General features: G+C 39.8%; 1 protein-coding gene across 1 annotated transcript in view; it reads right to left on the bottom strand.

The window, feature by feature from the left end:
* Window positions 1-14,306, bottom strand: part of LOC126473204 (chromatin-remodeling complex ATPase chain Iswi) — a 126,141-nt gene that overhangs the window by 45,378 nt on the left and 66,457 nt on the right. Inside the window, exon 11 of the mRNA XM_050100107.1 lies at window positions 12,001-12,195. Coding sequence (XP_049956064.1) covers window positions 12,001-12,195 — 195 coding nt within the window. The remainder of the gene's footprint in view (window positions 1-12,000; window positions 12,196-14,306) is intronic.

The raw sequence follows: 14,306 nt of genomic DNA on the forward strand, positions 1-14,306 counted from the left end.
AAACCACACTGAGGCAAGACTGCACTTTAGATTGGATGTTGAAGGACAATCCAACATGTATCACTCAAAAAATGTTCGCAGGACACATTTGTGGTCTGGGTGCGTTACCTCTTTGAGTGACAGACAGCCCAAACTTTAGAGAGAAGAAGAGCGTATACTTATGATTCAACTTTCTTGCAGCAAATCAAGCAGTAGATAGCCTCCGCAGTCCTAGAGCACTGTGTCCACCAGGTGAAAACTACATCTCAGTTTTCACCTGTGCCACCTCACCACCACTCCTCCGTATAGGCAATTTGGGAGAGTAATAGATGGACTCAACTCTCATTACACATGATGATTTCTGACAAAAAAGCATTGAAAAGCACCGACTTCTTCCTTGTACCTCACGAGAAGTGCGTGAGAAACTACAACTTGTACAGTTTTCTGTTCCTCATTCTACACCTTCGAAATACAACGAGCAGACACTTTCTGAATCTCCATTCTGAATGAGTGAATGGACAATCTTATAACTGATTTGGGATTTATGAGTAGATTTTTTATCTACCTGCTTACATTATTTAATTATGATGAGCAGTGCAGAAGCAGTGTTCGCCTTTCACTAAGCTACTAAATGCACAGAAATGACGAACTCTAGTTCAGCATTCCTCTCCAAACATCCCTCCTCATGCGATCACTGAAGCTCGACCACATCAAACGTGCAGCGTGCACAGCCCTTATAACCACTCATTATTTTTTATCCACATTAAAAGCAATATGTGTTCACAAGAAATATAGAAATAAAGTCAGAGTTCATCAAAATTAATGCAGTTTTTAAAGATGAATTTACAAAGGTTGCAGCTAACAGTCTGGACCAATGTGTAAAAGCAGGGTGTATACGTGGACGAGGAAAAAAATTTCCCGGATATCCTGGTTAAACATAAATTTTCTCCTGGGTGAAAATACTCTTTTTCCGTGTTAAGTAGCAGTATACTTTCCCTCGGAACCGTAAAAGTTATAAATCCTTTGATAGCTATGGTCTTATACACCAGTGTAGAATTTCTCGGCACTATAGAAAACGAAACTCAGGAGGGGGGAAAAACACGTTTTGGAAAGACCTTTGATGTGCACCAACATTTACATTGCATATTTTCGTATTACGAAAGTATAAATCCGAATTCCACCAAACACCACACATTACATTCCGAAGCATTGAAATCGAGATTGCGATGCGCTGTTGTAAGCCAGTCACAGCTCATGTGACATGATCTCACCACCCAATGACAGCGGATATTCATAGTATACGACATGTGATGTAGTCAGCCAACAGGAACATCGCTGTTAAGTGGTGCGAACACACAAATAGGGAAAGTTAATGATTTAAATTAATATACACAGTGTTGATACAAGAAAAGCAAAGCTTTTACGTATAATATTGGTCTCTAAGATTTGTCGGGACGTAGAACCACTGGCTCACCCCGCAATAATATCGCTACCCTACGGCAGCTAGAACAACTGTATCTTTAACAGATCAGTTCTCTGTAGTACGTGCTCTATGTTACAAGCATTGTGTATGCGCTGCGAGAATAAAAGTATTCATAGTAAGTGACGGGAGTGCGAGTGATTATTTATCATCATAATTACCACGCCTGCTCTTCACTGCCTATGGATTAAGAAGCTCCAAGAGAAGCTAAGCTTTCACATATGATGTTGATCTCTTTTTGCTCATGTTACAGTTTAAGATACATCACACAAATGTAATCTTCTGGGCTCGAAATTCTTCTAAATAGCTCGTTCTCAAAGAGTTGATTTTTAAATGAGAGTCAAACGCACTGTGATTTAAGAAATCAGTTTCAGCAGTTGCCAGAGACCACCAGATAACAGGTGTCACCATCCTTGCACAGCTACGATGACGTAGGAAGCCGGTATTTCGTACATGTAAGACATTTAAAGATCTTACATTATGTCATAAAAGAAACAAGACATCAGAGGATACTCCAAGAGCATCGGAATTTCATTAACCATATTACAATAAGCCTTGACCTGACATTAAGGTTTTCAGTGTAAGTTTTCTTGGACTACCAGTACTGTATTATCTCATGTTTGGTTCTTATGGCATAATGCCATATGTGTTAGAACATGAAAACGTGTACTTGAAATGCAACAAACAGTTGAAACTAGTCAGTAGCGAGGAATATAACACTTCGCTTCAAATAAATTGACTGTCTCAGTGGAAAAGATTAATGAAAGCCAAATCTCTTTAGCAAACAGACAAAAATAAATTAATTGTTCTGCAAGACGGTTAATGCTTGACTGTCAGAAATGTGGAAATAAAATAAGATCTGAAACTAATAACATTTCAGCCCTCTGTAATTATGTGAATGTATTTTAATTCACTTGATAGAAATCTGTTTTGTTCTCATTTGATGTGAGAGCAGTAAACGAAGAGGAAAAGGCAAAAACACTAAACGTAAATATGGGTCATGTGGAGACTACCCACCTCCCCACTATAACTCAGACTGCTCCGAGCATCTGCCCTGGATCTACGGTATTTCCGAACCCCCTGCCTGAAGCATTTTCAGATAGAATGCCAAAAAATTAAAAACTTGACTTTCCAAAAAATGTTCATATTGCAGTGCACATCTTTCTGAACAGTCTAATACACAAAACATACGTTTGAGGAAACGTAAGACATGATATTTGGCCAGCTTACCAAAGTGCAGTGCCATGCCTCTTCACACAGCATTCTTCTATCGCACGTCACTGTATTTCGCTCTGTGAAATTCAAACGTGTATTATTTGGTAATGGATGTCATCAAACTATATTCACGACAGTGGGAATTAAAACGTACTGTGGTGCCTTTTGTGCTCCCAGTGGGGCTGCCCCTCCTTAAAAAAAAAAGTACGGAAGACTGGTGTGATTTCTCAATCTGATTACATCTATTTTGTTACTGTCTGCTAGATGAAACAAAATAGGCCTGTCTAATATTGCAGAAGTTGTAATACACACTAAATAAATGAGACTGTTTAGGCACAAAGGGCCATTTTTATAGCACGACAGAATGTAATTCACTAAGTACCAATATCAGATGCCTATTAGGCCTACTAACAGCAAAAAGATTTATGTTAGGAAATAGTTTCACATTTCATTCATACACTCCAGCTTCTCAAGCATGAGATCGAAAAATAGTAGTACGAAATTTTTGTGTCAATTTGGAATCGTCATATTCTTCCATAATTTGTGTGACGTCCCCATTTCTTCTCCTTACTCGTTCTCGAACAATCTTGTCATCACTAATTCCGTAACTATTCCTGCCAGTGTTAAGATTAATCTGGTTAGCTTCACTAACCCTGCCACAATCACCGGTTTAGTTATCCCACGTTTATTCTCTGGTTAGGCATTATTACTTGTCCGTACAATGTGTTTTCCGCACTACTCCCAGAATTGAACTTAAGCGGCTGCTAGCTGGGGACTGTAAACTAGTACGTGTAGCGATCTGGCCAAAACTTTCCTGTGAAAATTTCATTTTCTTGGATACACCGAGTATATAATATGTAATCTTTCTTAACTGTTATTCCTGTTTGTCGTTTATTTCCACTCTGGTAATCTAAATCTATGGATTTTGTTAGTAATGATAACAAAGCTGATCATTCGCAAACCCCGTCAACCACACAAGAAACATCAATTGCCATTCACCCATTTGGCTTTATTCTGCTCAGCTCGTATAGCCCTGTCCCCTTTTGTCTGCAGGGAAGTTTATTTCTAGATGCGTACGATATTCCTCTGGCAGAGACATCACATACACTATGCATGCATTCAGAAATCAACTTGGAATACGTTCAAAAATGTTAAGAAATCAACAGTGATGCATTTCAAAATCATATGAATATTCCATAGACCAATGTGCGCTGGATGCTACACGCTTTGTGAAACAAGGTTTTTCCCCCTCAAGAATATGAATTTGCCCCCCCCCCCCCTGAAATTACCACCCCCTCCACCCCCCCACCAAGGCCCCTAGATCCGGGCTTGGTATGCGTGGATCAATCTGGCAGCTTGGGTGCGCCAGTAATAATTTCACAGGTAGCATCTGGCTGCTTGCTGCTACTGCTTATACAGCTAACAGTCACACTTCAGCAGCCAGAAGCGGGTGAAGGTACTACTTATACACGAGTCACTGCGCATGCGCATGAGCCCACTCACAACTGCTCAAACGAATGTTATGTAAACAGTTGTGACGTCACGCTCATCGGAGGCAATCTGTTGTTATGAAGCACTGTATAGTTTTAGTACAGGGTGTATACACGGACAGGGAAAAAAAATTCCCGGATTTCCCGATTGAAAATACACTTTCTCCCGGGTGAAAGCATACTTTTTCCCTGTTAACTGACAGTATATTTTCTCTCGGAACTGTATAACTTATCAGTCGTTTGAATGATTATGGTTTTATACACGGGCGTAGAATTTCCCGGCGCTAATGAAAACTAAACACAAGGAAAAAAATGCGTTATGGAAAGATCTTTGATGTGCAGCAACATATACGCTGCATATTTTCATATTACGAAAGTATAAATTCGAATTCCACCAAACATTGCATGTTACTTTCTGAAGCATTCAAATCGAGATTGCGATGTGCTTTTGTACGCCAGTCATAGCTCACGTCACATGGTCTCGCCAGCCGATGACAGTGGGTATTCAGAGTTTAGGACACGTGATGTAGTCAGCCAATAGCAACATCACTGTTAAGTAGCGTGAACACACAAACAGAAAAAGTTAATGGTTTAAATTAATATACATAGTGTTGCTACACGAAATGCAAAGCTTTCACATATAATGTTGATCTTTTATGCACGTATTACAATCTAAGATATATCACACAAATGTGCCAGTAAAATTTTCAATAATGATATAAATTTATGACCTTCTGGGCTCGAAATTCATCTAAATGGCTCATCTTCAAAGAGTCGATTTTTAAATGAGAGTGAAACGCTCTGTGATTTAAGAAATTCATCGTACATTCTCGCACATAGTTCCGGTGTAACTGCCAGAATGGTACTTTGATGGCAACACTTTTCAAATCACCATTCGGAATATTTTTCCACAACCCGTTAGAAATAGGTTCGTTTCTGCAGTTGCCAGAGAATGCCAAATGACAGGCTTCACCGCGCTTGCGCAGCTACAATGGCGTAGGGAGCCCATATCTTCGTACGTGTAAAACATTAAAAGATCTTACATTAAGTCATAAAAGAAACAAGACGTCAAAGGATACTCCAAGAGCATCGGAATTTCGTGACCCATACTAAAATGTGCACATTTAAAGTGCACATTCGTATGTACAGATTCCCAGTGAAGTAGGCCATGACCTCATATTAAGTTTTCAATGTGGTTTTCGGGATGTAAATTTTCTTGGAGTACCAGTACTGTGTTATTTCATGTTTGGGTCTTTATTATGGCATAATGCCATATGTGCTATAAGTTGAAAACGCGTACTTGAAATGAAACGAACAGTGTGTGGAATTAAACACTTTGTTTCAAATATATTGTCTGTCTCAGTGGAAAAGATTAATAAAAGAAAATTTCTTTAGCAAACTGACAAAAATAACTTCATTGTTCTGCAAGGCAACTAATGCTTCACTGTCAGAAAGGTGGAAATAAAATAAAGTCTGCAACTAACAACACATTTTAGCTTTCCGTAAATATGTGAATGTATTTTAATTCACTTGATAGCTCCCAACCAAAGAAATATGTTTTGTTTTCATTTGACGTGAGAGCAGTAAATGAAGAGGAAGCAGCAGAATCACTGAATGTAAACACGGGTCACGTGTAGACTACCCACTATAACTCAGACTGCCCTGTGCATCAGCCCCGGATCTATGGTATTTTCGAACCGGGGCAATACCCCGCTACTCCCTTGAGCGTTTGAGATGGGGGGGGATGTTCATTTTGTAGTGCACATCTTTCTGAAGAGTCTGATACACAAAACATATGTGTTCGAGGATATGTAACACACATTATTTGGTCGTAAGTGTGCCAAAGTGTAATGCCTTGCCTCCTCACACAGCATTCTTCTATCGTATGTCACTGTACTTCGTTCTGTGGAATTGAAACGTGTATATTTTGTAATGGGTGCCATCAAACCATGTCAGGACAGTGGAAATTAAAATGTCCTGCACTGCCTCTCCTGCTTACAGTCGGCCGATCTGACATCCTGTCCTTGTTTTTTTCTTAAGAACTCTTCAGATAATTTGCACTCTTTATTCCCTATCAGTTAACAAATTGCTACTTGTGTGACATAAAATTAAGTATAGGATACATAAATCCAGTAAAGACATGGAGACAAGCAAGGCATACACATTTCTTCAATCCTTAGCTCCCAGATTTTTTTTCTCTCTAATCTTGCTACAGCTTTACATGGCGTGCTTTCCTTTCTGCGAAAGGATCTATTACCTCACCAAAGTTTGTCAAACATTTTGCTACATGGAAAGTTGAAATGTCATTGTCCAATATTGAAAAAGCTGTTAATACAAATAGGACCCCAAGACGTGTGGTTGCACGATCTGATTATGTCTATTTTGTCACTGTCTGCTACATAAAACAAAATAGGTCTTTCTAATTCTGCGACAATTGTAAGACACACCAAATAAACGAAACTGTTTAGGCACAAACGGTCTTTTTTGTAACGACAGAATATAATTCACAAAGTACCAATATCAAATGCCTATAAATAGGCCTACTACAAACAAAAAGCTTTATGTTAGGAAACAGTTTCACACTTCATTCATATGCTCCAGTTGCTCAAGCATGAGACCGAAAAGAAGTAGTATGAAATTTTTATACAAACTTAGAATTGTCATACTGTTCCATAATTTGTGTGATGTCCCCGTTTCTTCTCCTTCCTCGTTCTAACAAGCACTCTTGTTATCAATACCAGAGAAGGAAAGTTGCTACTCACCCTATAGCGGAGATGCAGAGTCGTGATAGGCACAACAAAAAGATTCACATTAAGGCCTTTGTCAGTAGTAGACACACACACACACACACACACACACACACACACACACACTCACGTAAACGCAGCTTGCACACACATCTGCAGTCTCAGAGAGCTGTGTGGTTTCAGCTCTCTGAGACTGCAGATGTGTGTGCAAGTTACATTTACATGTGTGTGTACGTGTGTCTACTGCTGACAAAGGTCTTAATGGCCAAAAGCTTGAATTGTGTGAATCTTTTTGTTGTACCTATCGCGACTCATCATCTCCACTATATGGCGAGTAGTAACTTTCCTTCTCTGGTATTGTTACATTCCATCCTGGATTTTCCATTGTTTGAGTCTTGTTATCACTAATTCTGTAACTATTCCTGCCAATGTCGAAGCTTATCTGCAGGTTAACTCCACTAACTCTGCCAGAATCACCGGTTTAGTTATCCCATGATTATTCTCCGGTTAGGCGTTGTTACATGTTCGTACAATGCTTTTTCTGCACTTCTTCCAGAATAGAACTTACAAGTGGCTACTAGCCGGGGACTGTACAACTCGCCCTTACTAGTATAGTGATCCGGCCAAAAATTTTCTGTCAAACTTTCATTTTCTTGGATACACCGAGAAGGTAATACGTAATCTTTCTTACCTGTTACTTGTTTATTTCCACTCCTGTGGTCTGAATCTATGGATTTCGCTAGTAATTATAACATTGCTCATCATTCACAAATACAATCAACCACACAATCAGACAACAGTTGGCATTCATCCGTTCGGCCTTACTCTGCTCAGCTCGTATAGCCCCTTTTGTCTGTAAGAAAGTTTGTTTCTATATGCGACGAGGATTCCCCTGACAGAGACATCATGTACACTATGCAAGCATTCCCAAATCAACTTACGATTCATTCAGAAATCAACTTAGAATGTGTTCAAAAATCAACAGGAATGGGTTTCAAAGTCATATGAATAATCGATAGACTAACGTGTGCTGGGTGCTATTCGCTTTGTGAAACAAAGTCTTTTCACTCAAGAATATGTGATCTATCCATCTAATCTTCAGCATTCTTCTGTAGCACCACATTTCGAAAGCTTCTATTCTCTTCTTGTCCAAACTAATTATCATCCATGTTTCACTTCCATACATGGCTACACTCCATACAAATACTTTCAGAAACGGCTTCCTGACACTTAAATCTATACCCGATGTTAACAAATTTCTCTTCTTCAGAAACGCTTTCCTTGCCAGTCTACATTTTATATCCTCTCTACTTCGACCATCATAGTTATTTTGCTCCCCAAATAGCAAACTCCTTTACTACTTTAAGTTTCCCATTTCCTAATCTAATTCCCTCAGCCTCACCCGACTTAATTCGACTACATTCCATTATCCTTGTTTTGCTTTTGTTGATGTTCATCTTATGTCCTCCTTTCAAGACACTGTCCATGTTCCGTTCAACTGCTCTTACAAAGCCTTTGCTGTCTCTGACAGAATTACAATATCATTGGCGACCTCAAAGTTTTTATTTCTTCTCCATGGATTTTAATACCTACTCCGAATTTTTCTTTTGTTTCCTTTACTGCTTGCTCAATATACAGATTGAATAACATCGGGGAGAGGCTACAACCCTGTCTCACTCCTTTACCAACCGCTGCTTCCCTTTCATGCCCCTAGACTCTTATAACTGCCATCTGGTTTCTGTACAAATTGTAAATAGCCTTTCGCTCCCTGTATTTTACCCCTGCCACCTTTAGAATTTGAAAGAGAGTATTCCAGTTAACATTGTCAAAACCTTCCTCTAAGACTACAAAAGCTAGAAATGTAGGTTTGCCTTTCCTTAATCTTTCTTCTAAGATACGTCGTAAGGTCAGTAGTGCCTCACGTGTTCCAACATTTCTACGGAATCCAAACTGATCTTCCCAGAGTTCGGCTTCTACCAGTTTTTCCATTCGTCTGTAAAGAATTCACTTAAATATTTTGCAGCTGTGACTTATTAAACTGATAGTTCGGTAATTTTCATACATGTCAACATCTGCTTTCTTTGGGATTGGAATTATTATATTCTTCTTGAAGTCTGAGGGTATTTCGCCTGTCTCATACATCTTGCTCACCAGACGGTAGAGTTTTGTCATGACTGGCTCTCCCAAGGCCGTCAGTAGTTATAATGGAATGTTGTCTACTCCCGGGGCCTTGTTTCGACTCAGGTCTTTCAGTTCTCTGTCAAACTCTTCACGCAGTATCGTATCTCCCATTTGATCTTCATCTACATCCTCTTCCATTTCCATAATATTGTCCTCAAGTACATCGCCCTTGTATACAGCCTCTATATACTCCTTCCATCTTTCTGCTTTCCCTTCTTTGCTTAGAACTGGGTTTCCATCTGAGCTCTTGATATTCATGCAAGTGGGTCTCTGTTCTCCAAAGGTCTCTTTAATTTTCCTGCACACAGTATCTATCTTACCTTTCGTGAGATAAGCCTCTAGATCCTTACATTTGTCCTCTAGCCATCCCTACTTAGCCATTTTGCACTTCCTGTCGATCTCATTTTTCAGACATTTGTATTCCTTTTTGCCTGCTTCATTTACTGCATTTTTATATTTTCTCTTTTCATCAATTAAATTCAATATTTCTTCTGTTACCCAAGGATTTCTACTAGCCCTCGTCTTTTTACCTACTTGATCCTCTGCTGCCTTCACTACTTCAACCCTCAGAGCTACCCATTCTTCTTCTACTGTATTTCTTTCCCCCATTCCCGTGAATTGTTCCCTTTGGCTCTCCCTGAAACTCTTTACAACCTCTGGTTCTGTCAGTTTATCCAGGTCCCATCTCATTAAATTCCCACCTTTTTGCAGTTTCTTCAGTTTTAATCTACAGTTCATAACCAATAGATTGTGGTCAGAGTCCACATCTGCCCCTGGAAATGTCTTACAATTTAAAACCTGGTTCCTGAATCTCTGTCTTACCATTATATAACCTATCTGATATCTTCTAGTATCTCCAGGATTCTTCCATGTATACAACCTTTTATGATTCTTGAACCAAGTGTTAACTATGATTAAGTTATGTCCTATGCAAAATTCTACCAGATGGCTTCCTCTTTCATTTCTTACCCCCAATCCATATTCACCTACTATGTTTTCTTCTCTCCCTTTTCCTACTCTCGAATTCCAGTCACCTACAACTATTAAATTTTCGTCTCCCTTCACTACCTGAATAATTTCTTTTATCTCATCATACATTTCATCAATCTCTTTGTCATCTGCAGAGTTAGTTGGCATATAAACTTGTACTATTGTAGTAGGTGTGGGCTTCGTGTCTATCTTGGCCACAATAATGTATTCACTATGCTGTTTGTAATAGCTTACCCGCACACCAATCTTTTTTATTCATTACTAAACCTACTCCTGCATTACGCCTATTTGATTTTGTATTTATAACCCTGTATTCACCTGACCAAATGTCTTGTTCCTCCTGCCACCGAACTTCACTAATGCCCACTATATCTAACTTTAACCTATCCATTTCCCTTTTTGAATTTTCTAACCTACCGGCCCGATTAAGAGATCTGACACTACACACTCCGATCCATAGAACGCCAGTTTTCTTTCTCCTGATAATGATGTCCTCTTGAGTAGTCCCTGCCCGGAGATCTGAATGGGGAACTATTTTACCCAAGAGGACACAATCATCATTTAACCATACAGTAAAGCTGCATGCCCTCGGGAAAAATTACGGCTGTAGTTTCCCCTTGCTTTCAGCCGTTCGCAGTACCAGCACAGCAAGGGCGTTTTCGTTAGTGTTACAAGGCCAGATCAGTCAATCATCCAGACTGTTGCCCCTGCAACTACCGAAAAGGCTGCTGCCCCTCTTCAGGAACCACACATTTGTTTGGCCTCTCAACAGATACCCCTCCGTTGTGGTTGCACCTATGGTACGGCCATTTGTATCGCTGAGGCACGTAAGCCTCCCCACCAACGGCAAGGTCCATGATTCATGGTGGGAGGAGCTGTGTTAGTATTCTGAAGAATATACAAGGTGTAAAACTACTGAATATTTAAGTTCATAGAGTTATTACGAGAGAGAAAAAAAAGGAACACTTTTGCTATGTGACGTAGGGGTACACCACTTCTCCGCTAGGGGTCCTTTAAGGGTTTGATGCTCAACTTCCCTTATGTCAACGTTGATAGCTGTTTTGATTGCCTCATATGTAAAGCGTTGACATTCCAATCTGATGTGCAACACAATTACATCTTACTGTTTGGAAGACTATGTTTTAATCACTGCTAACGGTGGCCACATCCCTGGATAAAAAATTACGTTCAAGGAGAACGAATATGCAACGGCCAGCAGCAAGAAGCCTGTATGCAGAAAAATTTCCAGGAGGAGGTTAACAAATTGTGTCACATTTCAAAGACTTGATGGCTGTCGTAATGAAACAGGATCCCTTAGAACAGACCAACGGGATACTGGCAGACTTGTGTCACAGAGAACTATGGACAACATCACCAGCACCAGCACCAGCACATGATCCATAGTCAAGGAACTAAATTCCTCCAATGCCAATGCATGGAACATTCTGTATGAAACTAGTATGCATCCATTTAAGTCTCAGCAGGTACAAGACCTATCAGCCGATGACTTCCCCCAGTGCATGGAATCTTACCAATGGAATCTACACCAAATCGTAAACATCCCTTTCACCCAAACAAGATACTTTAATCCATGAAGTAGTACCGGAAATGTTGGGAGATGTCCCCCTAGCAATCAGGCAAGAAATTTGTACCTACTTTTGCTTTTTCTTTTGTTCGCTTTTTAATCCTTTAAAGATAAATACTGAGATTGTCAAAGCAAGTAATTGCAATGACGTGACAGAATTCAAATTACAATTACACTCTATCAAAAGAGTCAAAATCTTTTACAAAAAGCTCCAGCTGGTTCACAAAATAAACAAATGACTGTTCAAGAAATGACATAATTATTCTATACTAACATTTGAAGAGATGGAGCCATCAAATATTCAATAAAAGAACTTTCTATGATTTCACTTACCATGGCCTGGAGATCCATCTGAGGGTTCCAGTCTGAGTCATAAATGATTACCACATCTGCTGTTGCTAAGTTAATACCCAGACCACCAGCTCGGGTGGACAACATAAAGATGAATTTCTCACTGCCAGGGGCATTGTACTCATTTATCTGTCTCTGACGATCTTCGTGTGGGGTCTGTCCATCAAGTCTGCAATACTGCAAATAGTTTCAAGAATTATTGGTAACAAATAATTAAGATGGTAATATCAGTCTTACCACATAACAAAATGCAAAAGGTCACTAATAATAATAATAATAATTGCTACTAGGGAATGGTACTCAATTTTATATTGAGTCAGTATACAAGTGACAAACTGACTTCGCAAGATCTGTCTAACATAGAATGAGTGTCATGGCATTAATTTTTATTTCTTATAACAGAAGGAAAAACTGGATGTGATTTAGTGTCAAAGTGATCAATTTTAGGCAACAGCCTTCTTTCCCAGGGCTATTTGAACTTCTTATTAAATAACCATTTGTAACTTGATTACTAAAGATGTAAAAGGACAGGTGGATTCCTTCTACTCTCCTTACAACATATGTTTTCTTGTCAGGTTGGTTCAAATGGCTCTGAGCACTATGGGACTTAACAGCTATGGTCATCAGTCCCCTAGAACTTAGAACTACTTAAACCTAACTAACCTAGGGACATCACACAACACCCAGTCATCACGAGGCAGAGAAAATCCCTGACCCCGCCGGGAATCGAACCCAGGAACCCGGGCGTGGGAAGCGAGAACGCTAACGCACGACCACGTTTCTTGTCAGGATTCACACACATACCACAAGTGAAATTCCATCACGACATTAAAATTTCTGACACCAAAATCAGAAGAATTTCTGTACATGAGTAAATATCAACGCCTTGAGCCGTTGAATGTGATCAGTCTTCTCTTTCCCAAGTTGGGACTGCTGTTTTATTCAACAAATCCAGAAAAAATAAAAATGAGTTTAAGATGAACTGGGGCACACACATTCAGGTGGGGAAGGGTAAGTAGAGGAAAGAAGAAAGGGTTTAACATACTGTCAACAATGAAGTCATTAGACAACATGGAGTACAAGCTCTGATTACGAACAGGTGGGGAAGGAAATCAGCCATGTCCTTTCAAAGGAACCATCTCCACATTTGCCTGGAATGACTTAGGGAAATCACAGGAAACCTAAATCTGGATTGGGAACTGAACTGTCGTCCTCTCGAATGCAAGGACAGAGCACTAACCATTGTGCCACATCACTTGGTTTGTGTGTGTATTTTGTATTCCCACCAACCTTAACTGTCAAATAATTTGCAGTACGAATGAAGTAGCCATAGCTATATGCTGTTTCAACGCATTGATACATAATTTGTAGCAATAGTCATCATTATTGAATGTGCCACAACATAGGGAAATTTCTGTTCAGTTTCCCTTAAACATTCGTTAACTCTGTGAGTTAAATTTGATTTTGAAGACATTCCATATGAACACAAGGCACAGGACTTGTGCTCTACTTGCACCACCACCACCACCACCACCACCACCACCACCACCACCTTTGAAACGGTTCAAGTTAAAGGGTGCACAAAGTTCAAACAACTGTGTAAAAATTCTAAAAATCAGATATTCAGTCTTTTTTCTCAATGAAACTTACAGAACAGATGGTACTTACGAGGGGTGTTCAATACATAATGCAACACAGTTTTTTCTCTGGCAGCAGGTTAGTTTTATTCAGGATTCCGATACACCATATTATTCCTCATTCTTTTGTCTACAAAACTCTTATTTTTCAAGATAAGCTCTGATCAATGCAGCGGCCTTATGCCACCCTACTGGAATGGAGTGTATGTCCTCATGGTACCGCTGGAGCCAGTGCCTTGGTGCATCAATAATCTACCCATCTTCCACATACCACTGCCTGCAGAGGGCATTCTTCATTTGGCCAAATAGCTGGAGTCAGAAGGTGTGAGATCCACGTTGTAAGGTGGATGAGGAATGACAGTCCAATGAATTTTGTGAGCTCCTTTCGGGTCCGCAGACTTGCACAAGGCCTTGCGTTGTCATGGAGAAGGAGAAGCTTATTTGCATTTTTGTGACGTTTTGTGACGACGAACATGCTGAAGCCATTTCTTCAATTTCCTGCGGGTAGCACAATACACTTCGGAGATGAATGTTGCTCCACGAGGGAAGACATCAAACAGAACAATTCTTTCAGAGTCCCAGAAGTCTACCAATATGGAGTTACTGGCTGAGGTTGAGGCTTCGAACTTTTTCTTAAGAGAGGAGGTGGTG

Source organism: Schistocerca serialis, chromosome 4, assembly GCF_023864345.2.
Source record: "Schistocerca serialis cubense isolate TAMUIC-IGC-003099 chromosome 4, iqSchSeri2.2, whole genome shotgun sequence".
NCBI lineage: Eukaryota > Metazoa > Arthropoda > Insecta > Orthoptera > Acrididae > Schistocerca > Schistocerca serialis.